General features: G+C 41.9%; 1 protein-coding gene and 1 long non-coding RNA gene across 4 annotated transcripts in view; one reads left to right on the top strand and one right to left on the bottom strand.

Annotated features, from left to right (window-relative positions):
- LOC111921387 (uncharacterized) overlaps window positions 1-6079 on the bottom strand; it is a 12732-nt gene extending 6653 nt beyond the window's left edge. The window contains exons 1-2 of one of the 2 annotated variants that reach the window (XM_052763686.1): window positions 4996-6079; window positions 4859-4900 (exon numbers count right to left, since the gene is read on the bottom strand). In XM_052763686.1, coding sequence (XP_052619646.1) covers window positions 4859-4900; window positions 4996-5925 — 972 coding nt within the window. In that variant the 5' untranslated portion in view covers window positions 5926-6079. The remainder of the gene's footprint in view (window positions 1-4858; window positions 4901-4995) is intronic. The other variant, XM_052763687.1, reaches the window with a different exon arrangement.
- A 282-nt stretch (window positions 6080-6361) lies between these two features.
- Window positions 6362-22298, top strand: LOC111921467 (uncharacterized). 2 transcript variants are annotated; one of them, XR_008223603.1, is made up of 4 exons: window positions 6362-6955; window positions 21532-21628; window positions 21727-22100; window positions 22208-22298. It is a non-coding gene; the product is annotated as an uncharacterized LOC111921467 (long non-coding RNA). The 2 variants fall into 2 exon arrangements; XR_002860176.3 differs by having other exon boundaries at window positions 6368-6955; window positions 21727-22059.
- Window positions 22299-22852: the final 554 nt, after the last annotated feature.

Below are 22852 nucleotides of genomic sequence, written 5' to 3'. Positions count from 1 at the left end.
CACAAGGACAAAAGGAAGGTTTCGTATGTGATCGATTGCAAGCGATTGAGAGAAATGATGTCAGAGGGAGGGCATAACCCTAATCTCTTTTTCTCTTTCCTTCAACTAAACCTTAAAGCGATCAAGAAATAAGAGTTATGTAACTTTTGATTACTGTTAATCAGCAACACCCACGACGAAATTAATGGAGTATGTACTCGAGACTAGGGCTGAAAATCCTAACCTAGAACCCATCAACCCTACACGATATATACCAGGTTAGGAGGATATTTTCAACACGTTTAATTAAACAGGTCAACCCATTTAACCCATTTATTTAACTATACTGGGCTAGTGTTGAAATTTCGAACATATTTTCAACCCGTCAACCCGTTTAAAGTTTTTTTTTTAATATTTTTTAATTTATATTTATTTAGTATTAATTATTTAATTCATTGCTATTTTTTGATTATTTTTTATTTCTTATAAAAATTGCATGTTAGTTACCGTTATTGAAAGTCGATTTGGGTAGAATTTATAAATTAAACATTTAAAATATTTTATGGATGTAAGAACTTATTTTTTGTTTGTGTGATGCACTTATAGACTTATGGTTGTATTATTTTCAAAATTGAATAATTATTGGAGTTTTTAAGTTTTATGTTATTTTATTGGAAGGATTACGTGATTTTGAAGGGGTTTTTTTTTGGAAATTAAATTTGGTCTACTTGGGTTCAACATATTTATCAAATAGAGTAGGTTGGAAAAACAATAAGCATGTTAACCAATGTTTTTAAAAACCGGTTTGAACCGGCCGGTCGAACCGGAATCAGAGGAGGGAGCGGTTCAACTATCACCGGTTTTACGTCAATTTCTAAACCGGATTAAACCGGCCGGTTTTTACAAAAACCCGGTTGAACCGGTCAAAATAAACCGTTTAAACCGAATAAAAATACATGGAAAAGAACCGTTTATATAATAAATTTTGGTGATTTTTTTTCAAATCTATTTAGTTTTTTCTAAATAAAAACTTATAGTAAATGTTATAAAGTTTTTTGTTGTGTTTGTATTCACTTAAAACTATATTTTGTTTCGGTATTATACTTTATTTTCTTTTTGACGTATATAGATTGATCTAAAACACTAAAACTTATGGTTATATATTATTTTAATGTATTTAGATTGATCTACAACTTATTTTTATAAGTATTTTTAATGTTTGAACTTGTAAACGTCAAATTCATGATTTATATATGTATGTATGCATAGGAAAATAGGAAAAAAGATGAAAATTATAGAAACCGGTTAACCCGGTGGTCGAACCGGTTGAACCGGAAACCGGTCATTATACCGGTTCAACTAAAAAACCGGTTTTTAAAACATTGATATTAACCTAATTTCAACTCATTTGTTAAAAAGCTTAGGTCGCTTTGGAAATTATCAACTCTTTACTTAAACTGATATGGTTGGTTAGAGATTTTCAACATGTTTAATTAATGGGCCAACTAGTTTATGACCCAACCCAACCCCCACCCCTACCGTAGACAAAGACAGGGAGGCTCTGGTGGTGTATGCATCGAAGAAAATGATCGAAGGTGAGGTATAGAGCTACATCATATGAAAATGAAATCGGCGGTGACAAGAGAGGGAATGGAATGGTTGGTCTTGCGAGGAAGATGGTGACGGATGTGTCGATAGAGATGTCGGGATGGAGTTATCTCAGTAGAAATGCCAAGAGAAGGAGAGCCTGATAGGAAGAGCGAAGAAAGACATATTGTGTTGTGTGTATGGGGGTTGGGGTTGAGGCCTTTTGGGGGCTACATTTTAATCTTTCATAGAAATGGTCTCTTTTGTTTAAAAATGACAAAAAAAGATATAAAGTCAAAACCGAGTTGTACAATTAGACAATTTGGATTAGACTATTTGATTCGGATATTCGGATTTCTAGATTGGTTTTCAGCAAAACTGAATTATATTTCGGATTGGTTTTGGTTTATAAAATAAGAACCGAATAATCCAAAAAACCGAATATCAATTTATTATTTATTTATTTTTAATATATATTTATAATTTTTTATTAGTTTATTATTTTCTTTCAGATAGATTAAAAGCTTTTCTCTTAATAAAAAACCTTAATATGCATTTTCTTTTAAAAAAACATTATCTATAAAATATTAAACTTTAATATATTTGTTAGTAGTTATTTATAAACTTTAAACCACAACTAAATTATTTGTTTTTTTCTCCAATGAAGTTGGCTAATATTTTAATTATATGTTGTTTTAAAAATATTTTGATTTTTGAACACCGAATTATAAAAACCAATCCAACCGAATTGTAGTTTGATTGGATCGGATTAGATTTTAATTTACGGTTGAACTATTTAGATTTATATTTTGAAAACCGAAATCAGTTTAGATTCACTTGATTGGATTAGATCGAACTGATTCATCCAAACGTGCACCACTACCTAATATGGATGATAACTACCTCGATGTGTATGACTTGGAACTACATGAAGCAGCCATATTGATTTTTTAAAAGATGGACCAAAAATGCATATTAAAACAAAACAGAAGGATCAAATATGTAATTATATATTGAATTTAATCTCCATCTCTAATAAAATACTCTTTAATGCCACGTGTCATCTGTTTAACCCAAAATTTTATAAAGTCAATTACCTATTTTGCCCTTAACCTTTTGAAACCCGTTTTCAAAATTAACCCTAGAATCGCCTCTTTTTATTGTTCCACTAGGCGAATGCCCGCGCATTGCGCAGAAACACCTATATAGTTGAAGTCTTTACAAATATATGATTTTTTGAATATAACAATAACGTTGTTGTCAAATTTGATATAATAATTTGTATATACTAAATTGATATAATATATTGATTATTTTGAATTATATGATAATATATACATTTATTATAACTTCATAATCTTAATCGTTTCAATGACTTTTACCCCCGAGTTACACATAAATAAAATTAAATATAATATATGATTTGATGTTATTTATAGTTATTTTTATTGTTAATTAATTTGTTAAAATTTATTTGATTAATGTTTTAATTTCTATCATTATAATTATTTAAAACATCAAACATTATTTTTTGATTTTAAAGGTAACAATATAATCATATATATAGATTTATTTTTAACTATTGTTATTATAAGTTATTTTAAGCTACTTATTTGAAAAATTTTAACGATTATATAAATATATTTAGGAAATATTTTAGTTAAACTGATATTAAAATTTAGTTTTTTGCATTTATCACTATAATTTATCACTTTTAACTATTTACAAAATATTATTTGGTTTTTTTAGTCCAACTGAAATTTATATTTAAGTTGACACTATAATGTTATATTTAAATTAACAATTTAAGTATTTTGTCCAAACTGTTCAAAAATTGTAGTTTTAAACTGATAATGGTTTACATGCAACAACATTTTAAATCTAATAAATTAAGTATAATATGTTAAAATTTAAAGACATAACTTTATAAATAGAAATAAAGATATTATTTTAAAATTGAAATTTAGTCTATTTATGATTACACTTTAAGTTTGATATTTATTTAACCTTATTAACCAACTTACAATCATTATTAGAAAGACACTATAATTTATCACTTTTAACTATTTATAAAATAATCTTTGGGTTGTTTAAGTTAAATAAAATTTATATTTAAGTTGAGTCTATAATGTTATATTTTAATTAATAATTTAAATATTTTATACAAATTGTTCAAAAATTATACCTTTAAAATGATAATGGTTTACATCCAACAAAATATTAAAACTAATAAATTAAGTATAATATGTTAAAAGTTAAAAAACATAATTTTATAAATAGAATTAAAGATATTATTTTAATAGTGAAATTTAGTTTATATATAAATACACTTTATTTGATATTTATTTAACCTAACTACCAAATTATAATTATTATTATAAAGAGATTGAAAAGTAACGAGAGTTTCAAATGAATGTGGTGAAAGGAAAAAAGAATGGGGGTTTCAAATGAATGAGATTCAAGAAAAAATGCTAGTTTTATAAGTATGTATGATTCTTACGCTCTCTCTCACTCTTTCCTCGTCATTTAACGATTTCCCCCCTCAAAATCATCGGTTCATATCAGTGGTTTGTAGTGTCTATTCCTCTTTGTTCTCGATTTGGTGTGAGTTTGCTTATCCTTAATCGCTTGCACCGCAAAATGAGACACCAACTAGTATGTCGGTTCATAGTGAGAACCTAAGAAAAGACATCGACTGGATTTGGTTCAAAAATTCAACTAGTTTATTAGCTAATCAATCCCAAAAAATCAGTGAAATCAAACGATGATCCTCTTCGCTGATTAGGTTTGTTTCTTTTTCCTTAAGTTGATAGGAATTATGTATGTATATTTAGATGAAAGAAGAAAGAGATCAAACATTTCAACACAAGGACTTTGAATATAATGATTTCTTGATGATTAGGGTTTTTTTTTCCTGAAAATATTGGCATGTAAACCATTTTTTGCGTTGAATGGATCTTATATTAAATCTGTCTTTACATACATAACATACATTGGATATTTAAATAAAAGTATATATTCATTTTTAATAATCAATACTAAGAGTCTAAACAAAACTTATAGTATCTTATTAGTTTAATAAAATTTTATAAATTTTTTATTGGTATTTTCACAAATTGTAACCTAGTTTAGTTCAGTAATAATCACTTAATCCTTGGGGGAACACGTGAAAGAGACTAGGCCTTGGAATGTGTAACTAGAAGGCACAAGTTTTGGAAAAGACGCTCAACTTGGTCCTTTAGCCCATATAATATTGTAATAATTTATTTACCAATTAAAAGAAATCGATTACCTTTAAGCTCTTGGATGTTGTGCCTTGACCAATCGTGTAGACCTTATATACGAATTGCAATAATAGAAAATAATAAATAATTAATAAAATACCAGGTATCATGACATAAAGGAGAATGGAAAGAGGAAAGGTCTTACAGGATTTTCATGTTTCCATTGAGATTCCAACGCTTTCTCAAGTTTTATGACAATCTGATCTATGCTTGGGCGTTGTGATCGCTGTTCCTTCAAGCAATAATATGCTGTTTCTGAGAAGATTTTGAATGATTGTGGGTCCATCTGTTTCCATAGATCCGGATCGATAAGATCATCTACTTTTCCTTGTTCATAGTGGCATTTGACCAATGGAGCTAATAGCCTATTATTCTCCTCTATGATTACTGCTTCCTTTCCACATAGTACTTCAAATAATACGACTCCTAAAGAATATACATCCGACTTGTGGCTAACACTTCCGCTTTGAATATATGTTGGGTCACAATACCCCATTGTACCACAAACGTTATCAAGGCAAAAACGGTGCCTTCGAGCTGCTTTTTGATTAATGGAAAGATTAAAACCACATAATTTTGCTTTCCAGTGGTCATCTAACAGAATGTTTGAGCTCTTGATATCACGATGTACAACGCTAAAATCACGTCCCTTGTCATAATAAATGTAACTCAGCGCGTGGGCAACACCGACACATATCTCCAATCTTCGGATCCATGTCAGGGTCGGATCTCTTAGAAATTTATCCAGACTTCCGTTGGCCTCAAGCTTTGTTATGACGATCTTCTCATCTACCTCATCACAGAAACCAACAAGGGAGACCAGATTTTCATGCTTGAGACTAGAAAGAATCGAGATCTCCTTCCAGAACTCAGTGTTTCCTTGCCCAAACTTACGATCTAGCCTGTGTGCGGAAATATCAATCAGTTGTTCAGACCGCAAGAGTTGTCCTTTGTAAGCGTTTCCAAATCCAGTTGTTTGAATGATATTTGATTCAGAAAAATTGCTGGTGGCGGATACTATCTCTTCCAGAGGGATTTGTAAGTGAGCAAACTTTTTGTAGGAAGATGAAGCCATGATATTTGTGTTTACAAGTAAAACGAGAGCAAGAAAAGGAGAGGCAGCAAATGAATGTGAAGAGATAAGAACGCTCGATGAAAAGCAGATATGGAGTTTGTGTGTGTGTGTTTTCAAATATTGGATTCCTTCCCAATCTATTTGTGAAGACAGGATATTTTTAATTTGTCTTCCGGTAATATCTATTTGTGAAGACAGGATATTTTTAATTTGTCTTCCGGTAATAGGCTTTGGACCCCACAAAGTCATTACTAGACTTATGTTAGATATTGATATTTTTAATATTGCAACTTTACAAATTATATATACTATTAATCCTTAAAAAGTTGTTTACAAATTATATATACTATTAATCCTTAAAAGGTTGATGAACAGGAATGTTTTCTAACTCTGATTTGGCCACAACTTTATGCAGGTTTAACACAATTGCCATGTCTTTTGGGGATTTTACACTCACCTCCCTTCCCTTTCTTTTCTTATTTTACACCACCGCCGCCACCGCTATTATTCTCCAATCAGCTTCTTCTACGCCACCGACCTAAACACTTCCCAAACCTTTCCATTACAATCTTGCTTGACCTACACAAAACATTTCGTTCTCTCTTGGCTGCTCCGTTCATATGAAGAAGGTGGGTCTGCCAGGTTTGTGGTGGTTTCCGTGAAGAGGGTTTATGAAATCGAAGTACACACCTGAAATCGGCGTGAAGAGGCTGCGGTGATGATGAGCATCGCCAGTGACGGAGCAGAATTTCGAGTCTGAAATTCAAATTAAGGGTTTAAGGGTAAGGCTAGGGTTCTAAATCAGCAGCAACACCTTTAGGGGTTATGCTTATCATATCGGAATCCTGACCCATTTGTTTTAACTGAGGAAAACCACCGCACACCACCATCGCCACCGTCTATTTCATCCCCTCTTAACAATATCAATAATGGAAGGGAGGAGTTGCCCTCTCTTTTCTATCACCACATGAACTGACGGCGGTATATGGTAGCTGAATCGCTGGACTCCGGGGTAGCTAGCTGGAATCAGGTAAAAAAAATTACTTGGATCTCTTCTTATTTCTTTCATTTTTCCGATACCTTCGTCATGCACAGTTGGCCTGTTGGTGGACGTCCCTCCTTCATACACATGAACACGATTTCTCGGACCTGGTACACAATCAACACCTTCTTTTCTTGTGATTCCACACTATTAATTTTGGTGTAATTTTTTATTTGCATCACACTTTCTATCGGATGTCTTAATGTTCGTCTTTTATTCTAAAATTGAAGATTTACTACAAAAACTATATCAGTCATTGCTAATTTTGATTTAGTAAACAATCACTTTTTGGAACAGTGACCTATTTGATTCCATAAAATTCGGATAATGGTCTTTCTTTTGAGTTGCACTCACCTATATGGACTGTATCCATGATCCATCACTTCAAAACTCTCATTTGTGTCCCTCTTAACTTGAAGTGAAGCTCATGAACGCCTCTTTAATTTCTATCTGCCTCTCCCTAACCCTCACTGAAGTATTGGTTCATAGTTAACAGCTTTTTTCCTGAATTTTGGATTTCGGTTGATTTTGATTGGTTGGTGAGATGAATGAATTTGAACAAGGTAGAAAGTTAAAGTTTTTGAGGAAGGGACACTAAGACCTACCGAGTTGAAGAACGTAAATAAACTTCAATATTAATTACTATTGTTAATTTGTAAGTTTCATCAGATTTTATTTTGTCATGTTCTGTAACGACCAGAATTTCAAAACAATTAAAACTTTTCAAAAGCCACCCATTTTAATAACGTTGTTACAAAAAGGTTTTCAATACATTATTTAACATAGTATTTTCCCAGGTTCATATCATAAAACATCAACGCGAGGAACGGTACGATCACGCCTTTGCCTTGCCACAGACTCCTGAGAACATGAAAACATAAAACCACAACTGTAAGCCTGAAAGCTTAGTGAGATACCCCCAAAATACCAACCACATATACGCCCTTCCAGGCCACGACCTTCCGGTCCAAAACATATTGCCTTCCGGCCCATAACATATTGCCTTCCGGCTCATAACACCTCGCCTTCCGGCCCATAGCATAAAATGTCCACATAACATAACAGATTATAGAACAGCCATACATATCGGGTCAAACCCCAGACCAAGCAACCGTGCACATAACATATAATCATATAACAGATCACAGTCAGCAAATCGATCAACAGATCACATAACATACCATTACCCTAACCAAGATACCGGCCTAACCGGTCACTAGCATAACATCACCCTACGAATCAGTCAACATACTAATTACACACATACGTCTTTCCAGGCCATGACCTTCCGGTCCACATCGCAATGCCTTCCGGCCCACAACATGTAATGCCTTCCGGCCCACCACATATAATGCCTTCCGGCCCATATTCCGCAATATCATAACAACAGACACTACCCGGATTTCCATCCGATAAAGGGTCGGCCTTGGTGCCGTAAACCCCGTCGATATAGTGAGGATAACTCACCTCGAAACTGCCGACTGAACAGATAACCCATGCTGCTCCGATCACTGATACGATCTCCACCTCTGGACAGCCACCAATGCACTAAACTCAAACAATAATCAACAATTACCAAAATACCCCTGGAAACCACTAGTCAACCCTTGGTCAAAGACAAGGACAAAGTCAACCCCTGACTGACCCTACTCGCCGAGTCAACCCGATGACTCGCCGAGTTCCCATACTCAGAACTCCACTCAATCCGCGACCTAACTCGCCGAGTCACCCCGAGACTCGCCGAGTCCCACAACTTCTGAGTCCTCTCGCACACAACTCACCGAGTCATCCCTTGACTCACCGATTCTCGACTCAACTAGAGAACATCGGAACTCTTCGACAAGACTCGCCGAGTCCAAGAACAGACTCGCCGAGTCTATGGCTATCTTCAACCTACTCGCCGAGTTGTTCATATAACTCGCCGAGTTCCAGACCATCTTCATCCAACTCGCCGAGTTGTTCTTCCAACTCGCCGAGTCCCAGCTCGTCTTCAAGTAACTCGTCGAGTACACCCATGTGACTCGCCGAGTACCACCGGTCTGAATCTATACAGAAGCACTCCATGCCATGCAATTGCTCCAAAACATAGATCTAGCCTCCTACAACTCATCCATCACGTAAAGTGGCAAACTTTACGTGAATCCATAGAGATCTAGGCCAATTTCACATTGGGTTAGGATTTGGGACATGAAAGCTTCACTAAAAACTCCAACACAGGGACTTTCATGCTCTCTGATTCTTCTCCACTCCAGATCTGAGGTAGCAACCACAGATCTAACCCCTAGACTTTCAATTACATCCTTAGGCAAGATCCCACACCCCAAAATGAAGAAATAACATAACAATAGCCCGAGAACGAGATATTACCTCCAATGGACGCCCCAACTGCAATGTAACTCGAATCCAAGCAAAGCCCCTTGCTCCAAGCCTTCAATCTCTCAAAATTCCTTCAATAATCCTCTCCTTCAAGCTCCCAATTGAGATATGATCACTCACACACGAAGGCTAAGGGTTTCTGGACTTGGAGATGAATAAAGAGGCTGAGAGTGGGCTGTTATGTTCTTTATATAGGGCTCAACCCCGAGAATTAGGGTTTTCTCCACTCAGCGCCTACTCGCCGAGTCCTCCTTACCGACTCGCCGATTCGGCTACTTAACACGTGTCCCAGCCGCGACTCTACTCGCCGAGTCACTCTTCCACAACTTACTCTTTTAGCCCTTCAACTTTACTCTTGATATTTCGGGATGTTACAATTCTCCCCCACTTATATTAGGCTTCGCCCTCGAAGCCTACAGCAACTCAACTCCAAGGATACTCCCACAACGCTCCACCTGGCCTTAACCGGACCATGTCCCTCAAGGCACTACTATCGAAACTCGAACACACTATCCCCTCCTTCATGGTGTCCTGACCACCGTCTCGAACCGGGCATCGACTGTACCCCTGATCATCACTCTCAATAACCGAGAATTACCCAAGATGCAACTCTGCTCTAAATCTCAACGATCACTCGACCCATAAGGGTTAGAAAACCATGAACCATCGGATCCCCGATCCGAATCCCACTCTATCCATTTCGGGACGACAGAGAGACCCATTCTCAATCTCAGAACAACTCTCACGAGTTCTCCCCTTGCAACCGCATACACATGCTGAACTAGCTCTAACACCCTCAGGTTGGGAAAACCTGATACACTGATAATACCCTCAAACATCCCCCAGGATGAACCACTAATATACACCTCATACCCTGATCAGAATCACACTGAGAGTTCAAGACTCTCTCTCTCCCTGCATCCCTTCCGAGCCTCTTGGCTCTACACTTGCGGATTTCTTTCCGCGACCTCAGCAGACATTCCAAACCGGATGAGCTTCTAATCCACTGCCGCAAACACGCTGCTCAATAACCATACTCGAATTGCTCTAATCATAACTCTGCTCTGCCGCTTTCACTTCCGTGAACTTGCACTCCCTCACGGAGTTACACACCTCTTACCTCTCTCTCTTCCTTTACCAAGGAATCCACCCGGCCACAATGTCACTCCGACAAATGCCACGGTGCTCGCCCGACGCTACACCACCCTTAGTGTGTCCGCTATCCATCCAACACACTTACTCTGACTCTCCTTGCAGGGACTCCCAAGCCCATGCACTACCTCAACTAAACAAGATCACTACCCGGGGCCAGACCTTCCAATGCAATCACACTGCAACATACACAATCCGCAATCTCAGACTGATCCAACAATACCAGCAGAGTCTCCAACATGACAGGACCGACTCACATAACACATATTAGCCACTCGAGGCTATATCTCTGTGGGTCCGTACACCCAAACTCTGTGAACCCTCAGGTTCTAACTCTGGGAACCTTCCGGTTCCAACTCTATAAACATGCACAACATAAATCCCATAGAATTAATGCAGTACAACACATCACGTACATAAAGCATACAAATACTCTGATCACATAACCCCGGTTACCTACTCAAACTTGATCCCGGCCTGCTTCCAGGCCTCCACAATCAAATGCCCTAGGTCTGTATCCCGCCCCGCATGCCCGACACTCGTTCCTATCAGCCTATACTCTGGGCTGACAGAACACTGCTGAATCCCACACAGCTAAGCACCCTCAAATACTCCTCGATCTCCCGGAGAATTCTCCAATTCTCCCCCACTTAAAGTACTGACTAACAACCACCCATCGCCATTAACGATCTTCCAGAACAACCCCGCACAAAGAGAACACTTACACTCTGACTGCTTCCCGCCAGCATAAGCAGCCCTCAGCAAAACACATCTCCTCACTGATCAATCCGCTCAAAAAGAATCTGATCTTCCAATTATCCACTCCACGACTGCAGATGCTGCCCGACATTCAACCCAATGCCGCATCTCTACTAATAACCCTTACGAATGATAACCAACGGAATTCCGAAAACAATAACCCATAACCAAAACCACAACCCGCAAAATGACGAATACCGCATCGAAAACCACACAAAGATACCAGCACAAAACACCAAACTATAACCATACCAAACCTTCAGGGAACAACGGATACCAAAACGAAAACCCGAAACACCAATCCATAACCATGCCAAACCCGCAAAACAACGAATACCGCATCGAAATCCACACAAGATACCAGCACAAACTATACGCCACAATAAACGCAAGATAACAAGACATCAAGAAAGCAACATACCCGCAGCTGCCTCCGGCACAGCTCCGACTTCCTCTGCCGCAAGCTGATAAGCACGACCCTGAGCCCTTGGGGGCTCCGCTCCATCCTATCCTCCTCCTGAACTCCTCAAGGTGGCCGGTGCTAGAGCCTGCACCGGTCCTGCAGAAAGCTGTGGACAGTTGACCCTCAAATGTCCAACCTGCCGACAATGATAACAAATCCTCAAATCCCGAATCGGCACTGACTGCCGACAATCCCGCGCATAGTGCCCCTCCTTTCCGCACTTGCGACATGCACCACCGGACCAACAGACTCCGGTGTGACCCCTCCCACACTTCCCACAAGTGTGGCCGCTCCGATCCCCCACTCTAACATCAACGGTCCTAGACCGTTTCGGCGCCGGCTGCGACTGCATCGGAGCCTGCCTCAGCTCACGCAACTGCAACTCAACCTCTAACTCACGCCGCATGGCGGCCTCCTGCAACTCCAACAAGGTCTCGCACCTCTGCGCAGACACGAAATGTCTGATATCCCCCTTGAGCATACTCAGATATCGGGACATCTGACCCTGCTCCGAAGCGAACTCAGGGCAAAACATCGCCCTCTCAGTGAACATCCTGGTGATCTCAGTCACCGACTCTGAATCCTGCTTCAGCTCGAGAAACATTAGAGCCAATCTCTCCCTCTCAACCCGCGGAACATAGCGAGTGCTGAACATCTCTCTGAACTGATCCCATGATACTGCAGCCCTCTGCGCATCTGAATATGACCCCGTGGTCAATCTCCACTAATCCTTCGCCCCGAGCCTCAACAGGTTCAGAGCACACCTCACCCTCTGATCAGTAGGGCATAAACACGTGAAGAAACACCCCTCCACGTATGATAACCATTACATAGCAACAATCGGGTCCTGAAATCCATCGAATATGGGAGGCTTCGTATAATAGAAGTCCCGATACTTAAAACCCCGACTAGCTCCTCCCCCTGCCGCTGCTACAGCCGTTGTAGCCGCCGCGGCAGCCATCTCTAAGAGAGTCGCATAACGCTCATCAAAATACTCAACCATGGCGGTCTTGATCGACCCAAACAGTTCCGGCAACTCAGCCCGGAACAATGCAGCAACCTCATCATGCAGGATCTCGTGAATCCTCGCTCGTGCTCATCTGATCGATAACCTCAGACGGCACCGATCCACCCGAAACTCCCTCTCCAGCTCCCGATCCTGATCCGGATCCACTCTCATCATGCCTCGGAATCTCCATACTGAAAACACCATACCAAATCTCAGACTCATCCCACAATCCTGGGATCCAACTCTCTCTCAACCCAACCCTAGAGATCATGGTTTCCCTGATACGCGTATGGGTCCTGTGCTTTCAGTAGTACGGGCCCATACTACCTTCCACACCTACCCATATTTGTATGAAGTACTACCACAATACCCTAGAGAACATGCATAACAACGATCAACCCTCACCCCTAGAGGAACACTGAGAATCTCCCATAAGGGACCCTAGGCTACGGCATCACAAATCAGGCAACATTATCATGAATTCCTGAAGATCCCTAGCCTACCACTAGCATGCTGTTCTATCAATCTCAATAAGAAAAATATCACGTATGGTATCTTGGGGTTACTTACTGGCTCCGGCTGATCGTACCTCCGCGTCCTCCTTTTACTTAATTTGAAACCATTTTAATTTTTCTTTTTAAAACCCTCCTTGATTTGAGACTGGAGTCACATGAATGTTCCCCCAATTCACTCAAACCAAGGCTCTGATACCAACTTGTAACGACCAAAATTTCAAAACAATTAAAACTTTTCAAAAGCCACCCATTTTAATAACGTTGTTACAAAAAGGTTTTCAATACATTATTTAACATAGTATTTTCCCAGGTTCATATCATAAAACATCAACGCGAGGAACGGTACGATCACGCCTTTGCCTTGCCACAGACTCCTGAGAACCTGAAAACATAAAACCACAACTGTAAGCCCGAAAGCTTAGTGAGATACCCCCAAAATACCAACCACATATACGCCCTTCCAGGCCACGACCTTCCGGTCCAAAACATATTGCCTTCCGGCCAATAACATATTGCCTTCCGGCCCATAGCATAAAATGCCCACATAACATAACAGATTATAGAACAGCCATACATATCGGGTCAAACCCCAGACCAAGCAACCGTGCACATAACATATAATCATATAACAGATCACAGTCAGCAAATCGATCAACAGATCACATAACATATCATTACCCTAACCAAGATACCGGCCTAACCGGTCACTAGCATAACATCACCCCACGAATCAGTCAACATACTAATTACACACATACGCCTTTCCAGGTCATGACCTTCCGGTCCACATCGCAATGCCTTCCGGCCCACAACATGTAATGCCTTCCGGCCCACCACATATAATGCCTTCCGGCCCATATTCCGCAATATCATAACAACAGACACTACCCGGATTTCCATCCGATAAAGGGTCGTCCTTGGTACCGTAAACCCCGTCGATATAGTGAGGATAACTCACCTCGAAACTGCCGACTGAACAGATAACCCAAGCTGCTCCGATCACTGATACGATCTCCACCTTTGGACAGCCACCAATGCACTGAACTCAAACAATAATCAACAATTACCAAAATACCCCTGGAAACCACTGGTCAACCCTTGGTCAAAGACAAGGACAAAGTCAACCCCTGACTGACCCTACTCGCCGAGTCAACCCGATGACTCGCCGAGTTCCCATACTCAGAACTCCACTCAATCCGCGACCTAACTCGCCGAGTCACCCCGAGACTCGCCGAGTCCCACAACTTCTGAGTCCTCTCGCACACAACTCACCGAGTCATCCCTTGACTCACCGATTCTCGACTCAACAAGAGAACATCGGAACTCTTCGACAAGATTCGCCGAGTCCAAGAACAGACTCGCCGAGTCTATGGCTATCTTCAACCTACACGCCGAGTTGTTCATACAACTCGCCGAGTTCCAGACCATCTTCATCCAACTCGCCGAGTTGTTCTTCCAACTCGCCGAGTCCCAGCTCGTCTTCAAGTAACTCGTCGAGTACACCCATGTGACTCGCCGAGTACCACCGGTCTGAATCTATACAGAAGCACTCCAGGCCATGCAATTGCTCCAAAACATAGATCTAGCCTCCTACAACTCATCCATCACGTAAAGTGGCAAACTTTACGTGAATCCATAGAGATCTAGGCCAATTTCACATTGGGTTAGGATTTGGGACATGAAAGCTTCACTAAACACTCCAACACAGGGACTTTCATGCTCTCTGATTCTTCTCCACTCCAGATCTGAGGTAGCAACCACACCCTAGACTTTCAATTACATCCTTAGGCAAGATCCCACACCCTAAAATGAAGAAATAACATAACAATAGCCCAAGAACGACATATTACCTCCAATGGACGCCCCAACTGCAATGTAACTCGAATCCAAGCAAAGCCCCTTGCTCCAAGCCTTCAATCTCTCAAAATTCCTTCAATAATCCTCTCCTTCAAGCTCCCAATTGAGATATGATCACTCACACACGAAGGCTAAGGGTTTTTGGACTTGGAGATGAATAAAGAGGCTGAGAGTGGGCTGTTATGTTCTTTATATAGGGCTCAACCCCGAGAATTAGGGTTTTCTCCACTCAGCGCCTACTCGCCGAGTCCTCCTTACCGACTCGCCGATTCGGCTACTTAACACGTGTCCCAGCCGCGACTCTACTCGCCGAGTCACTCTTCCACAACTTACTCTTTTAGCCCTTCAACTTTACTCTTGATATTTCGGGATGTTACAATTCTCCCCCACTTATATTAGGCTTCGCCCTCGAAGCCTACAGCAACTCAACTCCAAGGATACTCCCACAACGCTCCACCTGGCCTTAACCGGACCATGTCCCTCAAGGCACTACTATCGAAACTCGAACACACTATCCCCTCCTTCACGGTGTCCTGACCACCGTCTCGAACCGGGCATCGACTGTACCCCTGATCATCACTCTCAATAACCGAGAATTACCCAAGATGCAACTCTGCTCTAAATCTCAACGATCACTCGACCCATAAGGGTTAGAAAACCATGAACCATCGGATCCCCGATCCGAATCCCACTCTATCCATTTCGGGACGACAGAGAGACCCATTCTCAATCTCAGAACAACTCTCACGAGTTCTCCCCTTGCAACCGCATACACATGCTGAACTAGCTCTAACACCCTCAGGTTGGGAAAACCTGATACACTGATAATACCCTCAAACATCCCCCAGGATGAACCACTAATATACACCTCATACCCTGATCAGAATCACACTGAGAGTTCAAGACTCTCTCTCTCCCTGCATCCCTTCCGAGCCTCTTGGCTCTACACTTGCGGATTTCTTTCCGCGACCTCAGCAGACATTCCAAACCGGATGAGCTTCTAATCCACTGCCGCAAACACGCTGCTCAATAACCATACTCGAATTGCTCTAATCATAACTCTGCTCTGCCGCTTTCACTTCCGTGAACTTGCACTCCCTCACGGAGTTACACACCTCTTACCTCTCTCTCTTCCTTTACCAAGGAATCCACCCGGCCACAATGTCACTCCGACAAATGCCACGGTGCTCGCCCGACGCTACACCACCCTTAGTGTGTCCGCTATCCATCCAACACACTTACTCTGACTCTCCTTGCAGGGACTCCCAAGCCCATGCACTACCTCAACTAAACAAGATCACTACCCGGGGCCAGACCTTCCAATGCAATCACACTGCAACATACACAATCCGCAATCTCAGACTGATCCAACAATACCAGCAGAGTCTCCAACATGACTGGACCGACTCACATAACACATATTAGCCACTCGAGGCTATATCTCTGTGGGTCCGTACACCCAAACTCTGTGAACCCTCAGGTTCTAACTCTGGGAACCTTCCGGTTCCAACTCTATAAACATGCACAACATAAATCCCATAGAATTAATGCAGTACAACACATCACGTACATAAAGCATACAAATACTCTGATCACATAACCCCGGTTACCTACTCAAACTTGATCCCGGCCTGCTTCCAGGCCTCCACAATCAAATGCCCTAGGTCTGTATCCCGCCCCGCATGCCCGACACTCGTTCCTATCAGCCTATACTCTGGGCTGACAGAACACTGCTGAATCCCACACAGCTAAGCACCCTCAAATACTCCTCGATCTCCCGGAGAATTCTCCAATTCTCCCCCACTTAAAGTACTGACTAACAACCACCCATCGCCATTAACGATCTTCCAGAACAACCCCGCACAAAGAGAACACTTACACTCTGACTGCTTCCCGCCAGCATAAGCAGCCCTCAGCAAAACACATCTCCTCACTGATCAATCCGCTCAAAAAGAATCTGATCTTCCAATTATCCACTCCACGACTGCAGATGCTGCCCGACATTCAACCCAATGCCGCATCTCTACTAATAACCCTTACGAATGATAACCAACGGAATTCCGAAAACAATAACCCATAACCAAAACCACAACCCGCAAAATGACGAATACCGCATCGAAAACCACACAAAGATACCAGCACAAAACACCAAACTATAACCATACCAAACCTTCAGGGAACAACGGATACCAAAACGAAAACCCGAAACACCAATCCATAACCATGCCAAACCCGCAAAACAACGAATACCGCATCGAAATCCACACAAGATACCAGCACAAACTATACGCCACAATAAACGCAAGATAACAAGACATCAAGAAAGCAACATACCCGCAGCTGCCTCCGGCACAGCTCCGACTTCCTCTGCCGCAAGCTGATAAGCACGACCCTGAGCCCTTGGGGGCTCCGCTCCATCCTATCCTCCTCCTGAACTCCTCAAGGTGGCCGGTGCTAGAGCCTGCACCGGTCCTGCAGAAAGCTGTGGACAGTTGACCCTCAAATGTCCAACCTGCCGACAATGATAACAAATCCTCAAATCCCGAATCGGCACTGACTGCCGACAATCCCGCGCATAGTGCCCCTCCTTTCCGCACTTGCGACATGCACCACCGGACCAACAGACTCCGGTGTGACCCCTCCCACACTTCCCACAAGTGTGGCCGCTCCGATCCCCCACTCTAACATCAACGGTCCTAGACCGTTTCGGCGCCGGCTGCGACTGCATCGGAGCCTGCCTCAGCTCACGCAACTGCAACTCAACCTCTAACTCACGCCGCATGGCGGCCTCCTGCAACTCCAACAAGGTCTCGCACCTCTGCGCAGACACGAAATGTCTGATATCCCCCTTGAGCATACTCAGATATCGGGACATCTGACCCTGCTCCGAAGCGAACTCAGGGCAAAACATCGCCCTCTCAGTGAACATCCTGGTGATCTCAGTCACCGACTCTGAATCCTGCTTCAGCTCGAGAAACTTTAGAGCCAATCTCTCCCTCTCAACCCGCGGAACATAGCGAGTGTTGAACATCTCTCTGAACTGATCCCATGATACTGCAGCCCTCTGCGCATCTGAATATGACCCCGTGGTCAATCTCCACTAATCCTTCGCCCCGAGCCTCAACAGGTTCAGAGCACACCTCACCCTCTGATCAGTAGGGCATAAACACGTGAAGAAACACCCCTCCACGTATGATAACCATTACATAGCAACAATCGGGTCCTGAAATCCATCGAATATGGGAGGCTTCGTATAATAGAAGTCCCGATACTGAAAACCCCGACTAGCTCCTCCCCCTGCCGCTGCTACAGCCGTTGTAGCCGCCGCGGCAGCCATCTCTAAGAGAGCCGCATAACGCTCATCAAAATACTCAACCATGGCGGTCTTGATCGACCCAAACAGTTCCGGCAACTCAGCCCGGAACAATGCAGCAACCTCATCATGCAGGATCTCGTGAATCCTCGCATCCAACTCGCTCGTGCTCATCTGATCGATAACCTCAGACGGCACCGATCCACCCGAAACTCCCTCTCCAGCTCCCGATCCTGATCCGGATCCACTCTCATCATGCCTCGGAATCTCCATACTGAAAACACCATACCAAATCTCAGACTCATCCCACAATCCTGGGATCCAACTCTCTCTCAACCCAACCCTAGAGATCATGGTTTCCCTGATACGCGTATGGGTCCTGTGCTTTCAGTAGTACGGTCCCATACTACCTTCCACACCTACCCATATTTGTATGAAGTACTACCACAATACCCTAGAGAACATGCATAACAACGATCAACCCTCACCCCTAGAGGAACACTGAGAATCTCCCATAAGGGACCCTAGGCTACGGCATCACAAATCAGGCAACATTATCATGAATTCCTGAAGATCCCTAGCCTACCACTAGCATGATGTTCTATCAAGCTCAATAAGAAAAATATCACATATGGTATCTTGGGGTTACTTACTGGCTCCGGCTGATCGTACCTCCGCGTCCTCCTTTTACTTAATTTGAAACCATTTTAATTTTTCTTTTTAAAACCCTCCTCGATTTGAGACTGGAGTCACATGAATGTTCCCCCAATTCACTCAAACCAAGGCTCTGATACCAACTTGTAACGACCAAAATTTCAAAACAATTAAAACTTTTCAAAAGCCACCCATTTTAATAACGTTGTTACAAAAAGGTTTTCAATACATTATTTAACATAGTATTTTCCCGGGTTCATATCATAAAACATCAACGCGAGGAACGGTACGATCACGCCTTTGCCTTGCCACAGACTCCTGAGAACCTGAAAACATAAAACCACAACTGTAAGCCCGAAAGCTTAGTGAGATACCCCCAAAATACCAACCACATATACGCCCTTCCAGGCCACGACCTTCCGGTCCAAAACATATTGCCTTCCGGCCCATAACATATTGCCTTCCGGCCCATAGCATAAAATGCCCACATAACATAACAGATTATAGAACAGCCATACATATCGGGTCAAACCCCAGACCAAGCAACCGTGCACATAACATATAATCATATAACAGATCACAGTCAGCAAATCGATCAACAGATCACATAACATATCAGTACCCTAACCAAGATACCGGCCTAACCGGTCACTAGCATAACATCACCCTACGAATCAGTCAACATACTAATTACACACATACGCCTTTCCAGGCCATGACCTTCCGGTCCACATCGCAATGCCTTCCGGCCCACAACATGTAATGCCTTCCGGCCCACCACATATAATGCCTTCCGGCCCACAACATGTAATGCCTTCCGGCCCACCACATATAATGCCTTCCGGCCCACAACATATAATGCCTTCCGGCCCATATTCCGCAATATCATAACAACAGACACTACCCATATTTCCATCCGATAAAGGGTCGTCCTTGGTACCATAAACCCCGTCGATATAGTGAGGATAACTCACCTCGAAACTGCCGACTGAACAGATAACCCAAGCTGCTCCAATCACTGATACAATCTCCACCTCTGCACAGCCACCAATGCACTGAACTCAAACAATAATCAACAATTACCAAAATACCTCTGGAAACCTCTGGTCAACCCTTGGTCAAAGACAAGGACAAAGTCAACCCCTGACTGACCCTACTCGCCGAGTCAACCCGATGACTCGCCGAGTTCCCATACTCAGAACTCCACTCAATCCGCGACCTAACTCGCCGAGTCACCCCGAGACTCGCCGAGTCCCACAACTTCTGAGTCCTCTCGCACACAACTCACCGAGTCATCCCTTGACTCACCGATTCTCGACTCAACAAGAGAACATCGGAACTCTTCGACAAGACTCGCCGAGTCCAAGAACAGACTCGCCGAGTCTATGGCTATCTTCAACCTACTCGCCGAGTTGTTCATACAACTCGCCGAGTTCCAGGAAATCTTCATCCAACTCGCCGAGTTGTTCTTCCAACTTGCCGAGTCCCAGCTCGTCTTCAAGTAACTCGTCGAGTACACCCATGTGACTCGCCGAGTACCACCGGTCTGAATCTATACAGAAGCACTCCATGCCATGCAATTGCTCCAAAACATAGATCTAGCCTCCTACAACTCATCCATCATGTAAAGTGGCAAACTTTACATGAATCCATAGAGATCTAGGCCAATTTCACATTGGGTTAGGGTTTGGGACATGAAAGCTTCACTAAACACTCCAACACAGGGACTTTCATGCTCTCTGATTCTTCTCCACTCCAGATCTGAGGTAGCAACCACAGATCTAACCCCTAGACTTTCAATTACATCCTTAGGCAAGATCCCACACCCCAAAATGAAGAAATAACATAACAATAGCCCAAGAACGAGATATTACCTCCAATGGACGCCCCAACTGCAATGTAACTCGAATCCAAGCAAAGCCCCTTGCTCCAAGCCTTCAATCTCTCAAAATTCCTTTAATAATCCTCTCCTTCAAGCTCCCAATTGAGATATGATCACTCACACACGAAGGCTAAGGGTTTCTGGACTTGGAGATGAATAAAGAGGTTGAGAGTGGGCTGTTATGTTCTTTATATAGGGCTCAACCCCGAGAATTAGGGTTTTCTCCACTCAGCGCCTACTCGCTGAGTCCTCCTTACCGACTCGCCGAGTCGGCTACTTAACACGTGTCCCAACCGCGACTCTACTCACTGAGTCCATCCATGGACTCGCCGAGTCACTCTTCCACAACTTACTCTTTTAGCCCTTCAACTCTACTCTTGATATTTCGGGATGTTACATGTTCATATCTTTTGGGGGGTTTTAAACTACATAAATTCGGATGTGCACCTAATCAGATAGGTACCATGATTTCATCAACTCAGACCTAACCCATGTAAATTACCTTTGGATATAGATTTCATTTCATTTTCATTTGTGTTAGTGATTGTTTATATCTAATGTTATCTATATGCTTTCTACCTCAGGACTCTGGCACACAATGGCCATGCTTTATTGAAGATTGACATCATGTGAAATGTTCTTAAAATAGTTGCTACTTTGGCCAACCAATATCTCAAATATGTAAGTTTTATTAGATGTATTCATTGGAGAAGAAAATCAAATTCATGTTTTTTTACCCTTAGTTTTCTTGATTGAGCTTCTGCTTTTCTTTTTTGGAGGTTTACCTAAGCTTCAATATTTGCTTCTTTTGTTTGATATCCAACACAAAAGGCGTATAACATCTTGCTTGATGCATTTGCGAATCTAGAATGGTGGACCAAACCAAGATTGTGTTCAAGAGTATGCGAGGAAACAAGTGAGGGTATATGTGTCTTATTTTCATAAACAAGAGATAGAAACTAAATTTCTTTTTTCATATGCAGATGTACACTGGATATTTGCTCATACACAAGTATGTTGTGGACATATTTCAATGCATTTGACATGGAACGACCTGAGAAGTTCTTTAGAAGGATAAAGGAAGATGAACGTCAACCGAATCGGACTCTAAGGTATATGTGTCCTGATTTTCCTGGTCAAAGGAATTGGATCGGTAATTATGTTAAATGGTTAAATTACCCCATGGGGAAGCCATCCCTTTATGTACTTTAAAGTTAAATAATGATTCTGACCTCTATTTTTATGCTTTTTCCATTGCAGGGAAACTATGAGTCCAGGTATAGTGGTGGCTTGCATATAAGAGACCATGATACATGCATAAGTAAGTACATCTTTTTTGGTATGCTGAAGTTGTGACATCCCCAATTTCGCGGCCAGAAAAGACCGATTTGTTTATGCTTTGTTTTATAAATCAGAGTGATCGTTTAAAGAAAACGGTTGCGGAATTTGTTCCCAAAATAAAATATGATAACCATTTATCAAAACGTTCCTCAAAGAGAATGTATTTTCATTAAATAATAAAACCTCGGGATGTCATGTTCCGATACAGACCAAAAGCATAAACAATAATAAATAGACCTTACAACAGTTATTCATAACTACTGGCCTATAATTCAAAATCTCCCGTCAAGTCCACCAACTTATACTCTTGTGCCATTACCTGTAATGCAAAGAAAACTGAGTGGGTCAGGCTTGGGAGCCTGGTGAGCATATAGGGTTTTCAACCCACAATAATATAATTATTATGTTCAACCATCAAACAATCAACCCAATTACTCATCCCCATTATCTCCTTTATTTCTTAGGATTTTACCCTAAGAATTCAACTACCCGTCATTCATCCATTCCTAGGATTGACCTAAGGAATTAGCACAAAAATCTATTGCTACATAAGGCGCATCTACC

The sequence above is a fragment of the Lactuca sativa genome, chromosome 1 (genome assembly GCF_002870075.4).
Source record: "Lactuca sativa cultivar Salinas chromosome 1, Lsat_Salinas_v11, whole genome shotgun sequence".
Classification (NCBI taxonomy): Eukaryota; Viridiplantae; Streptophyta; class Magnoliopsida; order Asterales; family Asteraceae; genus Lactuca; species Lactuca sativa.
This window is presented reverse-complemented; position numbering and strand designations above follow the sequence as displayed.